The 23,582-nt window shown below is 47.6% G+C and overlaps 1 protein-coding gene across 1 annotated transcript in view; it reads right to left on the bottom strand.

Annotated features, from left to right (window-relative positions):
* LOC144827116 (vomeronasal type-2 receptor 26-like) overlaps positions 1-21,502 on the bottom strand; it is a 34,080-nt gene extending 12,578 nt beyond the window's left edge. Inside the window, exon 1 of the mRNA XM_078685549.1 lies at positions 21,394-21,502. Within this exon, the coding sequence (XP_078541675.1) occupies positions 21,394-21,463 (70 nt within the window). The 5' untranslated portion in view covers positions 21,464-21,502. The remainder of the gene's footprint in view (positions 1-21,393) is intronic.
* Between the last annotated feature and the right edge of the window lie 2,080 nt (positions 21,503-23,582).

Genomic DNA, 23,582 nt, shown 5'->3' with positions numbered 1-23,582 from the left:
CTTAAAAGTCCAGCCCTGCCTGCTCCCCCAAACAATATTTAAATAAAATAGGATCGCCATCGAATTCCAGTCCAGGGTTTGCAGTTAGCCGGCGGCCAGCGGCGGTGTCGTGCTGAGCGAGAAAGCGAGCGAGAAAGCAGCAGCTCCTCTGCTCCTCTGTTCCTCCGTTTTCGGTCAGCGGTCTGTTCCACTGCCCTGCGGTTTGCAGTCTGCAGCGGAGTTGAGCGTGGAGTCGAGCGGAGTTGAGCGGAGTGGGAAAGCGGAAAAGGCTGCTCCTCTGTTCCTCTGCTCCTCCGTTCCTCTGCTCCTCCGCCATCCATTCATCACCGCCATTGCCGCGGGGGGCAGGAGCGCCGTGCGAAAAAGTGGAAGGCAGAAGGTGAGAGGCGTGAGGCGCTGGGAAAAGACTGTTCCTTTGCCCTTCCGCTCTTGGGACTTGAGGACTTTGGACCCAAAAAAAAAAAATATATATATATATATATCCTGGCTTGTTCACAGCACAGTACAGTGTAATAACCAGCAATAACTGTTATTTCCGAATCCTTGACGTTTGCTTGCCAGCGCCAGGCACCACGGAAATATTCCTTCGGGAGACGGACGCTGCTCTCAGTGCAGTGGGGCAAGTTTGCAGCGCCTGAATGGCAGTACGACACTGCTCATAGAACTGCGGCTGGACCCCGACTGCGTCCCCGTGCGGCTGGCACCACCGCTGCAGGATCCCGAGAGCTGTCCGGTTCTGTACAATTGCTCTGGCACCGGAGGTCTCCAATCTTGGCACGCTTGCACTGCACTTTTCACAATTGTCCCATACACTCTATTATTCACATTCGGCTCATCTTGGTAACCATACCTTTTGACATCCTAGAGCTCTGATATCCATGGAGCAGGATTGTCAGTCTTTACAAAAGGATACCCAAATGATGAAGCTAATCACCAGGCTTGGTGAGTGATGGAAATCCATATACATAAATTATAGGTTATTCTTTTGAATCTTGGGGTTTTGTTGAGTATTTCCCTTCTTTCTCTACTCTCTAGACGCTGGTATATATTTTGTATTTGCATGTTAGTTTGGGGCTACATATTCATATTCCAGTCAGTCTTTAAATTTTGGCCTCCGACCCTATTTAAACTTTTTTGTGTGTCTTGCCTCAATACCACTCACCTTCCTGCGGGGGCAGCGGCACAGGGGTGGAGCTCCCGGGCATTGTGGATTGCCGGTGTGACCGCAGCGGAGGTCGCGAAGGCTGCGGCTTCAGCCTCAGTCAGCTCGCGGTCACGTCCCACGGAGAGGAGCAGCCCAGCGGGGTGCACCTACTTAACCAACCTGCTTGCAATCCCCCGCCTGGCCCGGCCGGCCCTCCTTGACTCTCTCGGCTCCATCAGCCCCTTGGCCCCCACCCCCGGTATGCAGTGTGGCCCGTGGCGTGGCATTTAGAGGGCCAGTGTCGAGGCTGAGGCCCCCTCTCCTTGTTGGACTGCTTTCCCTGGAGCCTCACCTTGTAGTTGTTGTGAGAGCAGCGAGACCGGAGGGAAGAGGAGCGTGTTCGGCGACAGGGGGACCCCCAAGGAGGGCCCTATGGTTTGAGGTTGGAGTGCTGACAGAGTTCGGGTGAGCGCTGAAGGTACGTGGAGAGAGAGTACGACCACAGGCGACTGAGTGAAGTGTCAGGCAAGCTTGCGACCTGGTTGGATACACTGTCACCGTGTCTCCTGCACCTTCTGCCCCCCTCCCGCCTCTCAGTCTTTCCTGGAGTCATCGCACTGTATCAAAGAGAGCCCCGGGACTGAGGACAGAGATTTCTCAGACCCCAGCTGCATTTTCAGCGGCTAGTGGCAGAGGGTAAGCGGGAGCGGCTGCCAACAAAAGGAAAACCGAGGAGCCAGGGCTCAGCTGTTGGGGGAGATTTGCAATTATAGTATTCCGCACACAAGAAGGATGACAAGAAAAAAAGAAAAAGTCTCCAAGTGTCAAGAAAATGCCTCCGCAAAGCCAATTTCCCCAACCCAAGTTCCATCTAGAGTCCTAAGGAGTGCAAGGAATGTTGTCCCAGACAAAAAGTCTTTTTTAAAGTCTCCAGTAGCAGGGCTCATAACTCAATTCCTATATAAACACCCTACCAAGGACGAGAGCCCCCCTGCCCCGACAGATCGATCAGAATGGATTAAAGCCAGCAATGGAATAACGCAGCGGCTAGGGAACCATACCAATAACAAGTCATACGCACCTCTAGCACAAAGTACAAACAGCGGAACCATACATCTCGATAGACGCCGGTCCCAATCTTGCTCCTGGTCATGTTGTCGCGTAGGAACCAAGCAGAGACATGCAAGCGACCCACCCGCTGACGCTACAGCTCTAACCCCAGAAAACCATGCGCAGGTAGTGACAGCTCAAATACACCCCCAACACCATCTCACATCGCAGGCACCTGCTCAATCACAACCACTTGCATCCATAGGCCCCGGTCTATCAAAGACCAACGACCCACCTGACGACGCTACTGCCCTAACTCCGGAAAACCACATGCAGGTAGTGACAGCTCAAAAACATCACCAACACCATCTCACACCGCAGGCTCCTGCACAATCACAACCATTTGCACCCATAGGTCCCGATCTATCGAAGACCAATGATCCAGAGTGCCATCAAAATCCTGGATATCTATCCCCTTTATTCCTTCACAACTTGGAATCAAGGATACAAAGTACGCTAGACCTTACTCCAAAGCTCCTCAGAACGGCTCGTGTAACCCTGTTCTCCCCATCCCCTACACAAAGCTCCCACAGTCGCCATGACGGTAGTTTCATTAACGAGCCAGGCACCACCCCACCGGGCGAGACAGGCCGCTCAGTGGCAAGGGCACTACTCTGGCAATCGAAGAAAATGGAAATACAAATCGATCTCCTATCCACTATGGCTCAACGGCTAGTGGAACTGAGTAACAAGGTGGACTTTATAAAGAACAAGCTTAGCATCAAGCAGCTCAATGGGTCGTGCACATGTTCCTGTGCAGCCCTCATGGATAAATGGGCTACACTTCCAACAATTCTAACAGATCTGGTAGTCTCATTAAAAGTTCACACAGGAAGCATTATGGGCCCGATGATCAATAACAGCACTCTACCAACCTCAAACTTCACTGACCCTCACAACAACTCAGTTAAAAACAGCCCGGGCAAATCTCCAACAAAGTCAGACACACAAGGTCCCCCTGTTCTCACTAAACATTGCATCAATTTAGACAGTTCCATATCTAGCCCCCGAAGCTTAACCCCACTGAATAACAATAAGGGCAACGCCTCCTCGGAGACAAAGAACGAAGAACCTCTCTCCAGGAGAGCCTAGAAAAAACTTAAAAAACAAGAGAAAAAGGCCAAGGCATCTAAAAAAACTGCCCTCTTATTTTGAACTCATCCTCAAAACCCACAAACTGATAACGATAAATCACGGACCTTTTCAATATTCACTAAAAAGTACGGCACAAGTAATTTAACACCTACAGTATCAACACCATCGGACGCCAAACAAGAGCCTATTGCTCCATCACAGCCAACTCTCAGCACGGGGGATCTGCACGGACCAGCTGGCCTGGTTACTCCAACTCAGCCACCTCACTCACCAAACACCAGGAATTTAGAGCAGGGAAGTTTAACACACAAAACCAAGGAACAAGGTCCTGACACCAGGGACAAGATAGCGCAGAGTCCTTTTATCTTGGACTCCCAAAGGCCTAGTGATCAAACTGCGCAGTCACTACAAAATCCGACCCATGACCCTGTGCCACACCAACGGGTTTTAGACCCAAGCTCCTACTTAAGTACCGTACAGACGGGCCCCAGCTCTCAGTCCAAATCAATCCTAGACACCAAAACTGTGCACGAGGTAATCCTCACCCCGAGATACTTTATCAAAGGCCAACACGATATGCTAATTAGGGCCAACATACTCCGACTTTTCAAGCATATCCCATCTCTCTCAGAAACACATTCAAACGACTTAGCCTGGGTTAGGTTCCTGTGTCTCTCCAGTGACTCACACGGGGAGTCAACCTCAATCGGGCTGTGCCGTCACTCCCAGGTGGGGCTAACAACAGAGGAAATACAACAAATGGCTGATTGGAGAATTGACATCGCTTTCCCCATACCTGAGAAATACCCACATGTACTAGCAGCACCATCACCAAGCTAAGGGGGACAGCAGGCATCGAACTAGGGATAAGCCCAGTCGCAGAGTCAAGACCTTACAACATCTACAGGATAACAAGCACTCTTGACCAAAGGATAGTCCACATCAGCGGCCCAAAGCATTCCAGCACGTATGGCACCCGAACAGGCCCAGACGGACAGCCGCCACGACGGCACTTTTAACACCACAAAGGCATTCCGTCATCAGACCCCTGCTGGAACACCGGGAAAAATCACACAGATGTCCATCTTATCCTGGAACGTTGCTGGGCTAAAAAGACTGCTTGTGTGCATATCTGTAAAAAAATACCTTTACGAAAATGACATCTTGTGCTTTCAAGAGACATGGGCTACCGAACCTCTATTTCTCCCTGGCTTTTTCGAACTTCACTGTGCAGCCATAAAACGTAACATCTTTGGGAGAGCATCTGGTAGGCTCTCAATCTTTATTAGCCAAGCGCGTAGAATAGAGGCAACTTCACTAATAACGAACACCGCTAACCTGCAAGCGGTATTGCTTAGCGGATTAAAAAGCAACAACAACCCAATTCGTCTCTTGTTAATCAACTGCTACGTTAACCCCGCCTCCCAGCAAAAAAGCAAGCACTAAAAATACTGTCAACTAAAATGGACCATCTTATAAATAAATATGTTGCACATTTTCCAATTATTGTTGGGGACATGAACACCCGAGAGTTGGGGCACCGTAAAACGGCCTCCCCCGCCCAGATCAAATTGGCCCCCCTACAGAGCCTCCTCCTTACTCACAACATGATTTCCGTTTACACAATCAAAAAAGCTGCGGATCCCCTCTGGATCTCTCTCTCCACCTTTAGGGACGAGTCCACAATCGATTACATCTTTATTGTGGATAAACTGGTACCACTATATAACAACTTTGAAGTGGAAAATAGGAATGAGAGCGACCATAGACCACTGAGGGTATCTCTTCAGCTAAACGGGAAACCTGCAAAACAACTAGAAACACTGGGGGTCCCAACACGAAGTTCTGGGAAGAATAAAATGGTCTACACATTTAGGAACAAAACTTCAGGTCTGGATCAAAGAAAAAGAACGGAGCACCTCAGGCACAAGCCTTGAATCCCCACTGGAGAGATGGAGAACACTCTTAGATGAACTAAAATCCGTTCTTGTGGGACGAACCGGAACCTTTAAACCTCAGGCTTCCCAACCCCAATGCCTATCAGCAAAAATAAAATCAAGGGCCTTAGCTCAGACCAAGCATAATCTCTCAAAGTCCTTGAAGACAAGAAGAAAAGGAGCCCCAAACTCCCAAACACCAATAACATCAGTGCTTTGCAGGGAGCACAGAAAGAAAGTATGGGAAATGCGACAGGAAAAAATCGAAGCAGAGTGGCTGAAAATATTTAACTTTCTCAAAGAAAAGGGTCACATCCAACTCTGGAGACACATTAAGCAACACAGCCATAGTCGACAGATCAAGGAAAACGGGGTGGCAGCCTCAGAGTGGGCCAAATATGTAAAGCAACTATTTTCAACACACCAGAACAGGTCTTATACCCAAATACAATCAACTCCCCTAGAAACACAAAAAGGCGTCAAGACTCTAGTCACTACTAAGGTCGAGACAATCAACCTAATTAAAAAAATTAGAACAGATGGTGCCCCAGGCCCCAACGGAGGCCCTGCAGCAGTGTTCAAAGCCTCTCAAGGTTTCTGGGCAGAACAATTAACAGTACTCTTTAAGTATGCACTTGCCACTTCTATTGTTCCTTTGTCATGGAAAGGCTCAATACTTTTTCCCATTCATAAAAAAGGGGACCGTACGAAACCCGAAAACTACCAGCTTGTTGCTCTATTGGACATAGAAGCGAAGGCATATGCCAGAATTCTGTTGAAAGAACTAGAAACTTGGGTTAAGGATAACAATATCTTCCCCTTCTTCCTATCGGTTTCAGGCCTCAAAGCTCTACTATAGACAACATCTTAGCACTGGGACACCTGTCACTTCGAGCGACCCAGCCATCACAATTACCCTTATTTTGCTGTTTTGTCGATTACAGCGCAGCCTTTGACTGAGTTGACCGCGGGAAGCTGTGGGAAAAACTGGTCTCCTGGGGCATCTCTCAAAAACTGTTAAGGGCTATATTCGCCCTCCATGAGGGGATCTGGGTCCGTGTCAAAACCAGTCAAATGACTGTAACATCTAAGGTTCTAACCAATAATGGACTCAAACAAGGATGCGTCCTTGCCCCACTACTTTTTAATCTTTACACAGCCGATCTAGGCAAAGCTCTAGAGGGGGCAAATCTACTGACCCCAAGGCTGGGAAAAGAGCGACTCCAAATCCTCCAATATGCAGACGACATCGTCATAATGGACCACACCAGTACAGGCCTACAGAAAGCCTTAGAAGCTCTGGATGGGTTTAACCAAAAAAACAACCTATCGGTGAACCAAGAGAAGACCAAGATAATTATCTTTGGGAAGTACCACCGAAAGAAGACAGCACAATGGCGCCTAGGAGACCTGCAAATTAGAAAATGCAGAACTTATAACTATCTTGGTCTCAGGCTATCGGACGGGGCCAAACATACAGACCACCTGAAACCTCTAAGGAGCAAGGGGGCCAGCATTATATACAGCCTGAGAAATCTCAATAGACGCCTACTGAGCCCGACTGCTGAACCCATCCTGAAAGTTTTAAAAGCAAAATTAATCCCCTCTCTGAACTACGGCCACCTAGCCTTTCCCGGAGCCCTCACCAAGTTTCTGGCAAACCATCAAATTTCTGCCTATAAGAAGGTTCTAGAACTCCCACGACAGGCCAGGAAAGCAAGAGTAAGGTTGGAGCTGGGCCTCACCCGTCCAGACATCATTTGCATAGGGGATACTCTAAAATATTACATCAACACCCTGCGAGCTCCAGAAAACTCTTTGAAAAGGCTAATTAAAACTATCTTTGAAGAAGGTCGATCTCCATGGCAGGTTCAGCTTGCAGAAGCCATAGAAATGCTAGAAATAGATCCTTAAAATGTGCACAATTTAAACATTCCGGTAACCGCAAGGACAAGAACAGTGAACACAGAGGGAAAGAAAATATCCTACGAAAGAGATCTGGAAAGTTTACACCATCATCCCAATCTCTCTGCACTGGACGCCTCCTACATAGTGGGCAAACCACAGCAATACTTTGAGCAAGCACTGACAGTCCCGGCCTGGAACAAAATCGCCTATATGAGACTGCTCCCACTGCCTAATGGGGATTTTAACCAAGCCTGGGCCCAAAAGGACAATTTAGCAGCATGTCGTCTTTGCAGCTATCACCGGGAATCCTGGCTCCACTTGCTGTGCTGCTGTCCTAAACTGGCTAGCGAGGGGCACCAGCTGGTTGTTCCCATCTGCAGGTCTCATGCCCTACTTTGATGTAGAGAAGTCTCAGACCTGTGTTTTTCTGCTAAAACAGCCCAAATACCCGCACGGTTAGGGAAATTCATAGAAGCAATCCGGGCAGCCTTGTCACAGAAAACTGAGTCACTAAATAAAAAAACAGCTGGGCTTCAAGCAAGAGAGACTATAATAATCCTCTCCACAAAGCTTTATGTACTTGCACTTTACTGCCAGTTTGGATAAACGTTTTTAATGTTTTAAACTTTTCTACAGTTCGTAGCAAGTTGCCTGAGATTTTAACTTTATTTTTTCTCTTCTTTGGAAGTTTTTTGTAAAAATAGTATATTGTAACGATTTTAAGTAATTGAACAATAAAACTTAACCCCCCATTTAAATAAAATATTAGTAACGTTTATTTATTATCATTTTTTTTTCTGTTTTTAACTGAAGTTTATCTGCCTTAGCAGAGGGGCTGCCACTGTTATATCTTCCATTCTTTCAGTTTTCCCACTCACTCTTTCTCTCTTGACTCTTCTATTATAGCATATCTCTCCATGTTCAGCTACAGAAACAGAGACACCTTTTTTCCATTTTTGTAATAGTTTTTTTTCATGCCCTCATGCACAAGTTGCAAATTATCTTAAGGGCACCTGACAAGGGAGCCATCAGGTTACAAATGGTTTAATGGTGTGCTATACACAGTTACATTCCTTGCAGGTGAGACAAAGTAAACAAAGCTCGCAGAGCCCACTGACTTCACTGCAGATGCGTTGGATTGGGTGCATTAAATTGAGCCCTGTGTATTACCACTGATTTATCTGAGGCCTTCATTGTTCTCAGGTGTAGGATCAGCAGTATGCCCACCAGTGCTTTACTGATGCTCCATTTGTCAACATCCTGCCCTTCACCGTCCCAGACTCTTCCATTGATCTCTTCAGCCTACTCAGGCCTGTGAAGTTGCTGTTTCCTCCTCATGTGCTCCTGTCTCTGCTGTAGCCACTGTAAGCACAGTCTTAGGCCCGGTCAGGAACCTGCTGAAGTTCAACCAATAATGCCATGCACCTTCCACCTCAGGCCATGCCCTCGTTTCCCTTCTCTAACATGGAGTACAACGTGCACCCGAAATGTGACTGATAGCCAGAGTTGCTGTTGGAGTGAGGGTGTGAGTCCCCATAGTTGGTGGGTTGCCCATGGGAGGCTGGTTGCAGGGGCCAGGATGGAGGTCAGGCCCTGTGGCCTGCCCATGCATGCACAGCTGAAGCCCATCTGTAGTTGGGGTTTGGCGCTCATAGACTGTTGGTTGCAGGTCCTGGTCAGATGCCAGGCCCTACCGCCAACCCCTTCTGTACACAACGTGTGGGGTTGTTAATCCACGGGAAGATGGGTGCAGGGATTACCGGAGGCAAGGCCATGCAGCCAACCCCCTCCGGCTATACTCGGTCAAATAGGGTTGGGAGTCCATTGGCTTTTGATGCCCATGGAGGGATGGACACAGGATCAGGATAAAAACTACTAAAAAAAACGTTTTTTTTGTGCATGTGTAAGTACTTTAGAGATAGAGCAGCTACTGTACAATCAGAAGCAACTTCTTCTTCCTGTCTTGAAGACTCCTCCCTGTGCTTGTTTAGTGCTCAGTCATTTTTGACTTTGATTTTGGAGTGAAAGCATCCCCCTTCAATCTCTGATGCATCCTCTCTGTCGGAATGTTAAATTTTTTGGCACAATTATGTAAGTTCAATGCAGGCACCACTATTAGTATTCCTTTTTTCTTTTTGATCGCTTGCTCTTGGATGGCCTGGAGTTTGGATAGGGACCCTTGTTGAAATGATTCTTTAAGGGATAATGTTTGCACATTTTTTTGTATGGAGGCGGTCCCAGTGTTACGACCCAACAGATAAAACAAATACAAAATCGGTGGACTTTTATCAGATCAGATAGTGTTTGTAACTAAATGTCTCTTGTCAGTGTGACTTATTGACTATAGCACCAGCTATGGCTGGACTGTGGGAGGTTGAGAATCATTGACTACTGTCCCAGCTGTGGCTGGACTGTGAGAGGTTGGCAATCATTGAATACTGTGCCAGCTGTGGCTGGGCTGTGAGAGGTTGGCAATCATTGACCAGTGTGCCAGTTGTGGCTGGACTGTGAGAGGTTGGCAATCATTGACCAGTGTGCCAGTTGTGGCTGGACTGTGAGAGGTTGGCAATCATTGACCAGTGTGCCAGCTGTGGCTGGGCTGTGAGAGGTTGGCAATCATTGACCAGTGTGCCAGTTGTGGCTGGGCTGTGAGAGGTTGGCAATCATTGACCAGTGTGCCAGTTGTGGCTGGACTGTGAGAGGTTGGCAATTATTGACTAGAGTTCCAGCTGTGGCTGGACTGTAAGAGGATGTGACTCATTGACTACTGCACCAGCTGTGGCTGGACTGTGAGAGGATGTGAATCGCGGACTACTGAGCCAACTGTGGCTGGACTGTAAGAGGATGTGAATTACGGACTACTGAGCCAGCTGTGGCTGGATTGTGAGAGGTTGTGAATCATTGGCTACTGAGCCCATTGAGGTGGGACAGTGAGAGTTTGAGAATCACTGACTGCTGTGCCAGCCTTGGCTGGACTGTAAGGGGCTATGAATCGCAGACTGCTGTGCCAGCTGTATCTGGACTGTGAGAGGTTGGAAATAATAGAATACTGCAGCAGATGTGGCTGGAATGTGAGAGGTTGTGATTCATTGACCACTGAGCCAGCGGTGGCTGGAATGTGAGAGGTTGAGAATCATTGACTACTGTGCCAGCTGTGGCTGGACTATGAGAGGTTGAGAATCATAGAATACAGCTCCAGCTTTGGCTGGACTGTGAGAGGTTGTGAATCATTGACCACTGCAGCAGATGTGTCTGGACTGTGAGAGCTTGTGAATCATTGACTTCTACACCAGCTGTGGCTCGACTGTGAGAGGTTGTGAATCACTGACTACTGCACCAGCTGTGGCTGTACTGTTAGAGGTTGTGAATCACTGGCTACTGCACCAGCTGTGGATGAGCTGTGACAGGTTGTGAATCACTGACTACTACTCCAGCTTTGGCTGGACTGTGAGAGGTTGTGAATCATTGACCACTGCACCAGATGTGGCTAGACTGTGAGAGGTTGTGAATCACTGACTATTGAGCCTATTGAGACGGGACAGTGAGAGGTTGAGAATCACTGAGTACTGAGCCAGCTGTGGCTGGATTGTGAGAGGTTGTGAATCATTGGCTACTGAGCCTATTGAGGCGGTACAGTGAGAGGCTGTGAATCACTGACTACTTCTCTAGCTGTGGCTGGACTGTGAGAGGTTCTGAATCATTGACTGATGTGTCATCTGGTCTGTGGCTGGACTGTGAGAGGTTGGGTATCACTGATTACTGTGCCAGCTGTGGCTAGATATAAAGGCTTGTGAATCACTGACTACTGTGCCAGCTGTGGCTGAACTGTGAGAGGTTGGGAATAATTGACTACTACACCAGATGTGGCTGGAATATGAGAGGTTGTGAATCACTGACTACTGTGCCAGCTGTGGCCAGACTGTGAGAGTCTCTGAATCCCCGACTACTGAGCCAGTTGTGGTTGGACTATGAGAGGTTGGGAATCATTGAATACTGAGCCAGCTGTGGCTGGACTGTGAGAGGTTGTAAATCACTGCCTACTGCACCAGCTGTGGCTAGATTGTGAGAGGTTCCGAATCATTGACTACTGTGCCACCTGATCTGTGGCTGGACTGTGAGAGGTTGGGAATCACGGACTACTGTGCCAGTTGTAGCTGGATTGTGAGAGGTTGTGAATCATTGGCTACTGAGCCTAATAAGGCAGTACAGTGAGAGGGTGAGAATCACTGACTAATGAGCCAGCTGTGGATGGATTGTGAGAGGTTGTGAATAATTGGCTACTGAGCCTATTGAGGCGGGACAGTGAGAGGTTGTAAATCACTGACTACTTCTCTAGCTGTGGCTGGTCTGTGAGAAGTTCTGAATCATTAACTACTGTGTCATTTGGTCTGTGGCTGGACTGTGAGAGGTTGGGTATCACTGACTAATGTGCCAGCTGTGGCTAGATATAAGGGGTTGTGAATCACTGACTACTGAGCCAGCTGTGGCTGAACTGTGAGAGGTTGTGAATCACTGACTACTGTGCCAGCTGTGGCTGAACTGTAAGAGGTTGGGAATAGTTTACTATTGCGCCAGATGTGGCTGGAATGTGAAATGTTGTGAATCACTGACTACTGTGCCAGCTGTGGCCAGACTGTGAGAGGCTCTGAATCCCTGACTACAGAGCCAGCTGTGGCTGGACTATGAGAGGTTGGGAATCATTGAATACTGAGCCAGCTGTGGCTGGACTGTGGGAGGTTGTGAATCGCTGACTGCTGCACAAGCTGTGGCTAGACTGTGAGAGGTTCTGAATCATTGACTTCTGTGCCACCTGATCGGTGGCTGGACTGTGAGAGGTTAGGAATCACAGACTACTTTGCCAGTTGTGGCTGACCTGTGAAAGTATGTGACACTCTGACTACTGTGCCAACTGTGGCTGGATTGTGAGAGGTTGTGAATCATTGACTACTGTGCCAGCTGTGACTGGACTGTAACGGGTTGTGAATCATTGACTACAGTGCCAGCTGTAGCTGGACTGTGAGCAGTTGGGAATCATTTAAAACTGTACCAGCTGTGGCTGGTTTGTGAGAGGCTGACCAGGCACAGTTTGGAAATATTGGTGCTGTATTTATTGGTGCATATTTACAAAGGTTTTTTGTGTACATAAAATAGTATTCCTGCAGGATGTCTTTACTTATGCTTAAATGCCTTTGTGAATCAGCATAAAATATCTCAAATGTGAATACACTGAGAGTATTCAGGGGTTGTTTGTACATATGTTGTACAAATAGAAAGGTCTGTGTACTCAGAGGGCTGTGACCTTTAGGAAGATAGACATTTATGCTCCATTACACAAAGGCACGAAAGGCCATATAAAAGAGAGTTTGTGTAGTACTACTTCCTGTGGAGTTTTTGTGAGTTGGCTTCGTTGGTTTTAGCTTCCTCTAGTACATACTGTACATTACCTTTATATTTGATGTGAGTCATTGCCCAACTCACAGATGCTTAGATTTCCTTATATAATTTCTTGCTCATTCACTGCCTTCGTAACATCCTTGTATTTCTGGGTTCCATTCTATTGGTCATACAAACAAGCAAACAAGTCTCTGTCTTTCTTCTCCGTGAGGTCTATAAATGAACTGAGGTGATAAACTGAGTCACACTCAAACCAGAGTCTTGATGCAGCCCCAACCTGAGTGTTTTTCGAACCTGGTCCAATTTTGTAATAAGGGTGGTCTGGATTGTAATGAGGGTGCACCTTGTTCCTGATGAATGCACTTTATCTGATACAGAGAAGAATTGATAGAAAGGTTTAATTAAGTATGCTCCTGTTTTTAACCAGTGAAAGGAAATTAGCAGATTTACACATTAAAACACACTGATATCCTATCCTTGTGATGATTCTGTGTTTGGGAAGATTTTGTTTTGTCTAGAATGATTATATAATCAAGAAGCAGAAACACTAGAGTGGAGCAGCCCTCTCAATAAAGTGATAAGGAAACATGTAGTGGTGATTCGAATGTTAATACCATGCCTTGTGGAAAATGGACATGCTTTTAATCAACATATACTCCTGTATAATATGTTTACTTAGCCTATAACACTGAAATTAAATGCTGTAAACTCTGACCTCCTGGTCAGGGACCTGCTCTCTCCCTCAGCTCTGCTGGTAAGTGGTGCTGCCCTCACAGTGCCACGCCCAGTTCTGACAGGGGTTTAAGGCCCTGTATTGCGCCTGCATTCTACTCCTTTGTATTGTCTGCTGAATTCACTGTACTGTTAGTGTATTGTCCTTGTAGCTGATTGTGCCGTTTTAACTTCGTTTTGCTGCTCGGTTCGTCTTCTCTGTTAATTGTTGCTACTGTGTTGACTGTGCCATTTCTAACATTTTCTGCTCTGTTGTTTCTTCTGTTTTTCTCTTCTTTTAATTTTTGCCACAGTGTTTGTTAGCTGACTGTGCCTGTTTTCCTTTGTTTTCCCCTCGCATTTCTTGTGCAGTTTTTTTCTCTTCACCCCCGCCAGTTCCCTTGCTGTTGCTGCTGCCTCCGCGGCCCCTTCCCCCGCTGATTCCCCACTCCCGCCACCCAGCTGTGAGTCCCTCCCCTACTTAATGGTGCAGAAGGCACGCCAAAGGCAATCCCTTCTGCGCCCGCCTGTTACCCGACCGCGACCAGCGCCAGGAACCCTGGATCTGCGACCTCCAACCACTACAACTCAGCTGCCCTCCTTGCACTCAACCCTGGGAGAAACAGCAACTGCCAGCAGTCGTTGTTGAACACCACCCACAGCCAATTCTCTTGCTGACACTGCCAACATTCCTTCACCTTCCACATCCCCGTACTGCCGCACCCATGCCTTACGCTCACTCCAACGAAGCCCTGAAGTGCATCCTTCTCAACGTGCACTCCCTGCACAAACACTCCATAGAAATCTGGGACCTCGACACCCTCTCCCCAGACGTCGCCTTCTTCACGGAAAACTGAACCAATGCTGTCTCGCCCCCGACATCACCACCACAATCCCCAACGGCTACAAGATTCAGAGGAAAGACCACCCCCACCACCAAGGAGGACTCCCCATTGTACACAATAGCTCCTTCCAACTCTCCACCTCTGGCACGAGCGACACCCTCTCCAACACCGAACATCTTCACTTTCATATCAAGACCAGCCCCAGAACCATGCTCTGCCGAGGCACCCTTGCCTACAGACCCCCCTGACTCTGCGCTCTTTTAATCACCACTATAGCCGACCTCACCATACCCCATGCTATCGCCTCCATGGACTACATACTCATTGCAGAGCTCAACTTCAACCTCAACAACTGCCGCGACCCCAAATCTACCGCCCTCCTCGACAACCTCAGACTGAAGTAGCTCATCATCACCCCCATCCACAAGGCTAGACACACCCTCGACCCCGCCTTCGCTGGATGGACCAACATCCACTTCAGCCACACCTAGCAGCCCATCTGGACAGACCACCACTGCATACACTTCTCCTTCAGTACCACCTGTGTGCGCAAGCCTGCCCAATGCTGGCCACACAGGAACAGGAGCAAGGTCATAGAAGAGGACCTCAACTCTACATTGGTCCTCAACCCCCCGCCACAACCGACGCAAACTCCACTGCCACAGAACTACACCACTGGATATTCAGCTGTGCGAACAAACTTGCTCCCCTCCGTAACCCTAACAGACAATGACCTCTGAAGACCACCTGGTTCTCCAGCGACCTCCTAGAACCCAGATGCTCATGCCAACGGCTCGAAAAACGATGGGGAAAACAGCAGAACCACAGAAGACCAGTCCACCTGCAAGCAGGCCATGACTGAATACCACCAACTCATAAGAACCACCAAGAGGACCTTCATCAGGAACAAAATCCTCACCAAAACCAGCAACCCAAAGGAACTATTCAACATCATCCAGAAGCTCACCAAACCCCCCAGCGAAGCCACGGGCAACACACCGTCTCAAGACCTCTGTAACAAACTCACTTCCTACTTTCACCTAAAGATCAACGTCTTGGACACCAGCCACCACTGAAGACAACACCATGACCATGAAAAACACCCCTCGGGAGCCCCCACAGACCCCTGTCTGCCCTACATTTTCGACAGAGCCACCTCCGCGATCTCACCCGAACCCCGCCGCACCATCAACGCCACCTTCTAAGCCGGATTCTTCCCTGACGACTGGAAGCGGACAGATGTCAAGCCCTGCGCAAAAGCCCTCAGCTGACCAAGCAGACCTGACATACTACAGGCCCATCTCTCTCCTCCCCTTCACAGCCAGTCTCAGAAAAATTTGTTAACACACAACTAACCACCTTCATCGAAGAGAATGCCATTCTTGACTCTTCCCTATCCGGATTCCGCAGCAACCACAGCACCAAGAGCACTCTCCTCACCGTCACCGATGACATCCGCAGGATACTCGACTAGGGACACACCGTAGCCCGCATCCTGCTAGACCTGGCTGCGGCCTTTGCCACTGTCTCCCACAGCACTCTTGAAACCAAACTCCACAACGCTGGCATACAAGCACTCGCCCTCGACTGGATCTGCTCTTTCCTCACTGGCAGAATCCAATGGATCAGACTCCCACCCTATCTCTCTGAGCACACAGAGATCAGCTGCGGGGTACCTCAGGGATCCTTGCTCAACCCCATGCTCTTCAACATCTACATGGCTTCCCTAGCCGCCATCATCAGACAGCATGGGCTCAGCATAGTATCCTAAGCCGATGACACCCAGCTCATCCTCTCCCGCATGAAGAACCTCGAAGACACCAAACTCAACTTCCAAGAAGGAATTTAGGACGTAGCTGCCTGGATGAGCAACAGCTGCCTAAAACTGAACTCAGAAAAGACTGAGGTCCTCGTCCTTAGACCCTCTCACACCCCGTGGGACAGTTCATGGTGGCCCTCTTCCCTCAGAAACCCACCCACCCGACGAACCATGCCCAAAACCTCGGCATCATTCTAGACTCCTCCCTCACCATGACATCCCAGGTCAACACCGTCACCTCCACCTGTTTCAACTCCCTCCGCATCCTCTGTAAGTCCTTCAAGTGGATCCCACCTGCAGCCAGAAAGACCATCACCCATGCCCTCAACACAAGCAGACTGGTCTACGAAAATACGCTCTACGTGGGAATCAACAAATCCCTGCTACAGAAACTACAGACCATCCAAAACACTGCTGCCAGGTTCTTCCTGCGCACCCCACGACAGGAGCACAAGACCCAACACCTGAGAGACCTCCACTAGCTCCCCATCGGAAAGAGAGTAACCCTCAAGCTACTCACCCATACCTACAAATCCCTCCACAACATCAGATCCAAATACCTGAAGCAAAGAATCTTCTTCCACGCACAAAAAATAAACCTCCATTCTGCTGACCTCACCTTAGCAATAACCCCCGCATCCTCAGAACCAGAGCCGGGGGAAGAGCCTTCTCCCACATCACAGCCAAAGCCTGGAACTAACTCCCAGTCAACATCAGACTCTCCCCCACTCAGCACAACTTCAGGAAGAGCCTCAAGTCCTGGCTTTTCGGCCAACGGTGAGCTGCATCTCCCCACCCCAGCACCTTGAGACCGTCACGGGTGAGTAGTGCACTTCATAATTTCCTGATTGATTGATTGATATCCTAGTCTATTGCCACAAGCAGCATGTGAACATCTGCTCTTTTGCTTTTGTATTGCCCTCTGTCCCCATTTCAATTTGTGGTTTTATGAATTAGGTGACTCTCTTTGGGATCTACATTTGCCCAAAAATTATAGGAAGCAATACCAAAAGGGGTGATGGACGGAGCGTTTAAGCAAATCAAACATTCACTCCCAGTCAACTGATCTGAGTTTAATCCATCATCATTCTTTAGCTCACTCCACCACCCCAGTTCGGACATGGCCATATGCAAATCAGTCTGACCCTGTGCCTCATGGGAACAGTCGAGCCCGAACTGCCAAGCCATTTCTTCCCTGGACTGTAAACAAGCATCCTGGGACAGGGTTCTGGCTAATCAGCCGTCATCAGCCAGGCTAGTTTGAATCCAGTGGCAAAGTGAGCAAGGGACCCACGTCTGGGCATACCCTGCCAACCCTGGGTGAACAAAGCGATACCAAAGGGGATGGTGGACGGAGCGTTTGAACAAATCAGAAAACTCACCCCCAGTCAACTGATCTGGGTTTAATCCATTATCATTCTTTAGCTCACTCCACCACCCCAGTTCAGACATGGCCATATGCAAATCAGTCTGACCCTGTACCTCATGGGAACAGGCCAGCCCGAACTGCCAAGCCACATCTTCCCTGGGCCGGAAACAAGCATCCTGGGACCGGTTTCTGGCTAATCAGCCATCATCAATTATAGGAGGCAGCACTAGGACCAAAGGGCCTCACCTGTATTCCCCTAGAGAAGTTCACGAGATTAGGAAATTCATCTGAGCTCAGCATGTTTCACCCACTAAAGAAAAAGATGGATTTACAAGCTGGACATAGTCAATCAATCAATTAATCAATCTAGATTTATAAACTATGGCAAATGACCCATGAGGGTCTAAAGGCACTGTTGATGAAAAGGCAGCAGAAAGCACTCAGTGTATTCGAGTAAAGGAAAGAGAAAACTGTAAGAAATGAGGCATAATCAGGAGAAGTAAGCACTCATAAAAATGGGGGAGGGGAAGGAGAAATTAGTAACAAATGTGGCATAAAGCAGCAGAAAGCACTACAAAACAGGGGAAAGGAAGCAGAAAGCACCAAAAATAAGTTATAAGCAGAAGAAAGCACTCATAAAAACAAGGGGCGAGGAAGGGGAAAGCTGTAAAAAACAAGCCTAAAGCAGTAGAAAGCAGTAGAATACACTCAGAAGAACTGAGGAAAGGCAGGAGGAAGCAGTAAAACAATGCAAAAAGTAAAACAGCCCTGGAGAGTTGGGCCTGGGGCCAGTAGGATTGGCCGGAATGATGAGATGGAATTGAAACTTACATTAACCTTGTGATCTTGTGAATAATAGTAAATAAAACAGAACACATGTCACATCAATATGTAGTCTTTCAGATTCCCTCTACATTGTATTTAGGGGTCAGCCAACAGTTACTTTGGAATCCACACATATGATCTGCCATACATTTGTATGCTTATACTACCTAAAATATAAAAACCTACTTTGTTCTTCTTTATTTCCTATTAAAAGACTTATTTTAATCCTTTTGAATTCCATTTGACTGTGTGCCAATAAGATGTATTAATCAGTCAGGACCGTATGACACCATACGACATTGCACAAAAGGCAATTAAGTTTTTATGAAAAGGTAGCTAAAGTTAAAGTCCAGGTCTTTCATTTCACTCCCTTCATGCTAATGTATGCGCCTGATATGATAGGCATGTGCATTATGACACTTTGGGTGATGGTAGGACAACCTACTAAAACAATGCCAGTCCCTAATCAGTGCTATGTTCTTGTAAGGGAATAGATGTCGCAGACAGCACTTAAACTTCACTACCGTGCATGGAAACATTTTCTTAGCAATTTGTTCCACTGTGGGTGGACACCTATATCATGAATATGTGTGCATCCGACACATCTGCAGTCGAAATGCACACACCGGCATCAATATATTTGTGATAAATACTCACCACCAGTTCAATATCCCCAGCTCCACACCACCCTCCCTGTGGTCAACTTGTAATACGGCGGTCATTGGAAATTCATAATGGGACCCAACTTTTAATTTGTAGGAATTGGGGGTCTCTAGTTGGCACAAGTAGTTACTTGTGATAAATAGGGACCCTCTCCTCTAGTCAGAGTAAGGGGGATTACACTCCTAAAATAACCCCTGCTCACCCTCTAGGTAGCGTGGCGCGAGCAGTCAAGGATTTTTTCTGAGGCGTTAGTTAAGCATTTGTGACCACATACAGTAACCCAGTGACAACACTTCAAATGGACACCACACAAGGTTTTATATAAAAAATAAGGATATTTTATATAGAGTTACCCCAAGACCAATAAACGACAAAAAGAATCCACAGTACTATTAGATTTCAAGAGTTATTGTAAAAAGGCTTAAATCAAGTCGGTAGGCTGGTCCGGCTACAGCGGTGTTGAAAATAACACAGAGTCTAGCAAATCCAGCGGACTGCGTCGGTACGGGCCCACTCAAATGTACACAGACTCAGCCACAGTACCTTTTACTTGGGGCGGCCGGCACGGATGTGCGAGCCGGTTACGGTGATCGTCGCGGTGCAGAAAGGAAGCGTTGCAGGACGTGTTGTCCCTCGATGCGGTGCAGGCAGCAGCCCATTGACAGAGTCGGTGGATCCAAGGCTTGCGTTGCAGGGCAAGACGGTGCTTGGATGCAGTGCTTGCAGCTTGCGGTGCGGCGAACGAGCCGGAGTTTGGGTGCTGACGTCGATCAGTCCGGACAGTGGTGCGAATCGGGCGGTGCATCGCGAAGCGTGCGAGGCGGTGCCTAACTCCGATGCGGTTACAGGACTCAAAGTCAGCAGCAGTGACCGCGTCGATCAGACCAGTTCGATTCGGTGTAGCCCAGGCGTTGCACGTCGCGGTGTCTACCAGTTGCGGTGCAGGCTACGGCTCGGTGACAGCGTCAGAACGGAGTCGGTTAGCGCAGAGCTTGCGTTTTTCAAGGCATAGATTGCTTGATGCGGTGCCTACAGGAACGAGAGTCGGTCACAGCTCCCTGCCTCTGTAGCCACTTGTTTCCAGCAGCAATTCACAAAGGCTGGTGAAGTACACTGGTCCTGGGACTTTGGTCAGGGGGCAAGCTCTCTTCCAAGCCCTTGGAGATCTTTGCACAAGTTGAAAGAAAAGTCCACAAAGTTCTTTCTCCTCCCTTTGGCAGTCAGGCAACCACTGCAGGCTAATCCCCCAAGTAGCACTTCAGCTTGGGAATAGTCTCTCCTCAGTTTCCTCAGGTTCCTTCTCCTCAGCAGAGGTTTTGTCTTGTAAGTCCAGAAGTGATCTAATTTCTTGGGATCAGGGTCCCAATACTTATACCCCAAAATCCTTTGTTCTCTGAGGGGAGAGGGGCCTGTGCCTAGTCCAAACCAGTTCTGAAGCACTCTGTTTACCAGACTTCTCCTTTCTTTTCACAGCGCAGGGCAGGCACATCAGACGCCCCACAGGAGGTGGAGCCAGCATTGTGGAAGGCAAGTACAGTCCTGGAGCACTTTGTTGACAGTCTTCCTTCTCTTCTTTCAGTGTGCAGGGCAGAGACATCAGACGCACCACAGGGGGTGGAGCCAGCATTGTAGGGGGAAGGCCCAGCCCTATTCAGGTCGCAGGTGCAACTCCTCCCTCCCATCTAGATGCAGATCTCTCTATTCACCACCGGACTGCCCCAGCCTGTCTCCTGGAATACCCCAGCCCTGTCACTCACAAAACTGGTATTTGCAAACACAGAATATTAAAATAAATTCTACTAAAAGATGTATTTTATTATTCTGAGTCCAGGCATACTAAACTCGAATTTCTACCATGTTCTTTGAGTCTGCTAGGATTATAAACATGTAATAATCTAGCAGCCCATTCTGGCCTATGGAGAACAAGTAGCCTTGCCATAGTGAAAAACGAAAATGGCTGTAATTCACTATTAGGACATGCCACACACATCAGGGCTTGTCCTACCTTATACTTACAATGCACCCTGCCCTTGGCCTACCATAGGGGTGACTAATATGAAGTCAAGGGAAGGTTTAGGGACTGGCAATGGGTGCACTTGCCCAGTCAGCATGACAGTACCAGACTGCACGCAGGCTCTGCAATGGCAGACCTCAGACACATTTTACAAGGCTGCTTCTGTGGGTGGCACAACCAGTGCTGCAAGCCCACCAGCAGCATTTGGATTTACACGCCCTGGGCACACTCAGTGTACTGTACTAGGGTCTGACAAGTAAACCAAACATCCAATCATGGAACCACTAATCAATACATCAATTTACTGTAGGGAGCACTCGGACAGTGGCACTGAACAGCAGTGGCAAAGTGCCCAAAGCATCTAACATCAGCAAAAACACATGAGGCAACAGCAAAAAAGGAAGGGAGACCCACACCAATGGTGCCAGGTCTAACATATTTAATCTCTTTTGAGATTTTGTGTTGCAGGCACCATTCATCTTCTGACAACCATAACTATTTTCCCCAGTATTTAACATCTATTTATTATAAGGCTTAAGGGAGTCGGTTTTTCACATACCGGCCATGTTAGAAATCTCTCCATCTGCACACGGTACACAGTCGAAGCAGCAGACTGGCTTGTGCTCCATTGGAGCTTTGCGGTACCCTGGGAGGCAGCTCTCACTGCAGACAGAGCGGGGAGCCTGTGAAGCCAAGAAGAAGAAAGAAGAAGTTGGGATTAAATTGTTCAGTGGCAGCTGCTAGCCGGCCCGCAATGCATCTTTCACCACACACACTAATGTCCATGTGGACTCATCTGCTTAGTAAGAATAAGTCCTCAAAGTCTAGTTAAAAAGACCAAACCTCCCAGCCAACGTATGGTCTTAGTTTCTAAATTCTCAACAGCTAGCAACAGGTTCAAAAAAATTATTCTAAACCACTGGCCCATCCTCCAGATGGAATCAGATTTTCGGAATATCTTCGATAGCCCTCCACTATTTGCTTACACCCGAGGCAAGAACATTAAAGAAATTCTCTCCTCATCACCTACAGTTCCACAAAAATTCAAAGGGACTCAACCTTGCCACAACTGCAACAACTGTAATTGTGTTATTAAAGGTAATGCAATTAAACATCCTATGAAGGGAACCTCCATTAAATTGCGAGTAAACGCAACTTGTGATTCCACAAATCTTATCTATGCCCTAAAATGCCCTTGCGGTAAACTCTATGTTGGCAAGACTGAAAGAAAAATCAAGGTTCGCATCAACGAACATAAGTCCAACATACGAACCAAAAATGAGAAATCAAATGTTGCTACACATTTTCAAGAATTCCACCACACCATCGCACAACTCCAGTTTATAGTTCTTGAATGTGTCCCACGTAAAGAAGGCACCGACAATCGTAAACTACTGCTGCAGAAAGAATTAGAATGGACTTTTCGTCTACAGACCCTTAAGCCACATGGTCTTAATGATCGTACAGAATACAGCTGTTATTTGTAACCATTATGTACCACTATGCTTTGCTCTCTATTCTGATCTTTTTAATGTTATTCACATTAGCCCATTTTCAGTTTCCCGTTTTTTCCCCACTCCAAGATGGCCACCACCATTTAAACCACTAGTCCGTTTTTTATGCTTTCACTTATGTACATATCCCTTGATGCATCTCTTTGCATCGCCAGACCGTCGCGTTATCTTTTTTCGACCGCCACGGCATCCAGTACCAAGTAAGTCATTCACCAGGGGAACTTATGTCTCCTTCACGAACCTGCAGGACGTTAATCATCACACGCGCTTATCGCGGTTATAAATCACTCCGACTTCAAATTGTCTTTCACACGCGGCTATCGCGTTTTTGTATATTATAAAGACCATCATCATTTTTTGAACACGGTTAATGTTATCCCTCACACGACCTTACGTGATTATTAACCATCACACGCGCTTGTCGCGTTAATACCCCACTGCTTGTTACCTTTTCAGCACGTCGTTAGTTATGGCATCTCACTTTTTGACCGGCATTTATATATTGTTTTCTGACTATTCCGTTTTAGTCCTCCACCCTGATTCGGGCTAATTTTTTCTTCTTTATAGTTTTCTCCTTGACAAAGGGCGTGCAGCCCGAAATGCATCGGAGAGTTATGGTCATACATCGTATGGATATGATTTGAATATCTATAAATTTATGAAACATTGAAATCTTTTCTACAATGTTCTAACCACGTATGGAAATAAATTCGAATTTCGAAAATCAACAGAGTCATTTCTATGAACACCCAGGAGTGCCTCCATGAGGGGATGTAATCGCAATTCTTTTGCTTACACATGTCCATTGACTCATCTGCTTAGACACAAAGAAGTATTTAACAACAAGGGGTGGTGATGGACAGAGTTTCTGAATTAAGCAGAATACTCTCACCCAGTCAAGAGATCAGGGCTAGATCCAACACCGTTTTTTAGCTCACTGCACCATCCCAGTTCAGAACCTGGCTATATGCAAATTAGTCTGTTCCTGTCCCAGTGCATGATGGGAACAGGGCAAACCAAACTACCAAGCCAATTCTTACACTGGGAAGGAAACAAGCTTCCGGGGACCGGTTTCTGGCATTTCAGCCGTCGTCGGCCCGGCTTGCTTGAATCCTGATGGTGCAATGAGCAAGGGACTCACATCTGAGTATACCCTTCCACGCTTAGGGTGGACAAAATATTTAACAACAAGGGGTGGTGATGGACAGAGTTTCTGAATTAAGCAGAATACTCT

The sequence above is a fragment of the Lissotriton helveticus genome, chromosome 4_1, assembly GCF_964261635.1.
Source record: "Lissotriton helveticus chromosome 4_1, aLisHel1.1, whole genome shotgun sequence".
Taxonomy (NCBI): Eukaryota; Metazoa; Chordata; class Amphibia; order Caudata; family Salamandridae; genus Lissotriton; species Lissotriton helveticus.
Note: the sequence above shows the minus strand (reverse complement) of the source record. Positions and strands in the feature narration are given on the sequence as shown.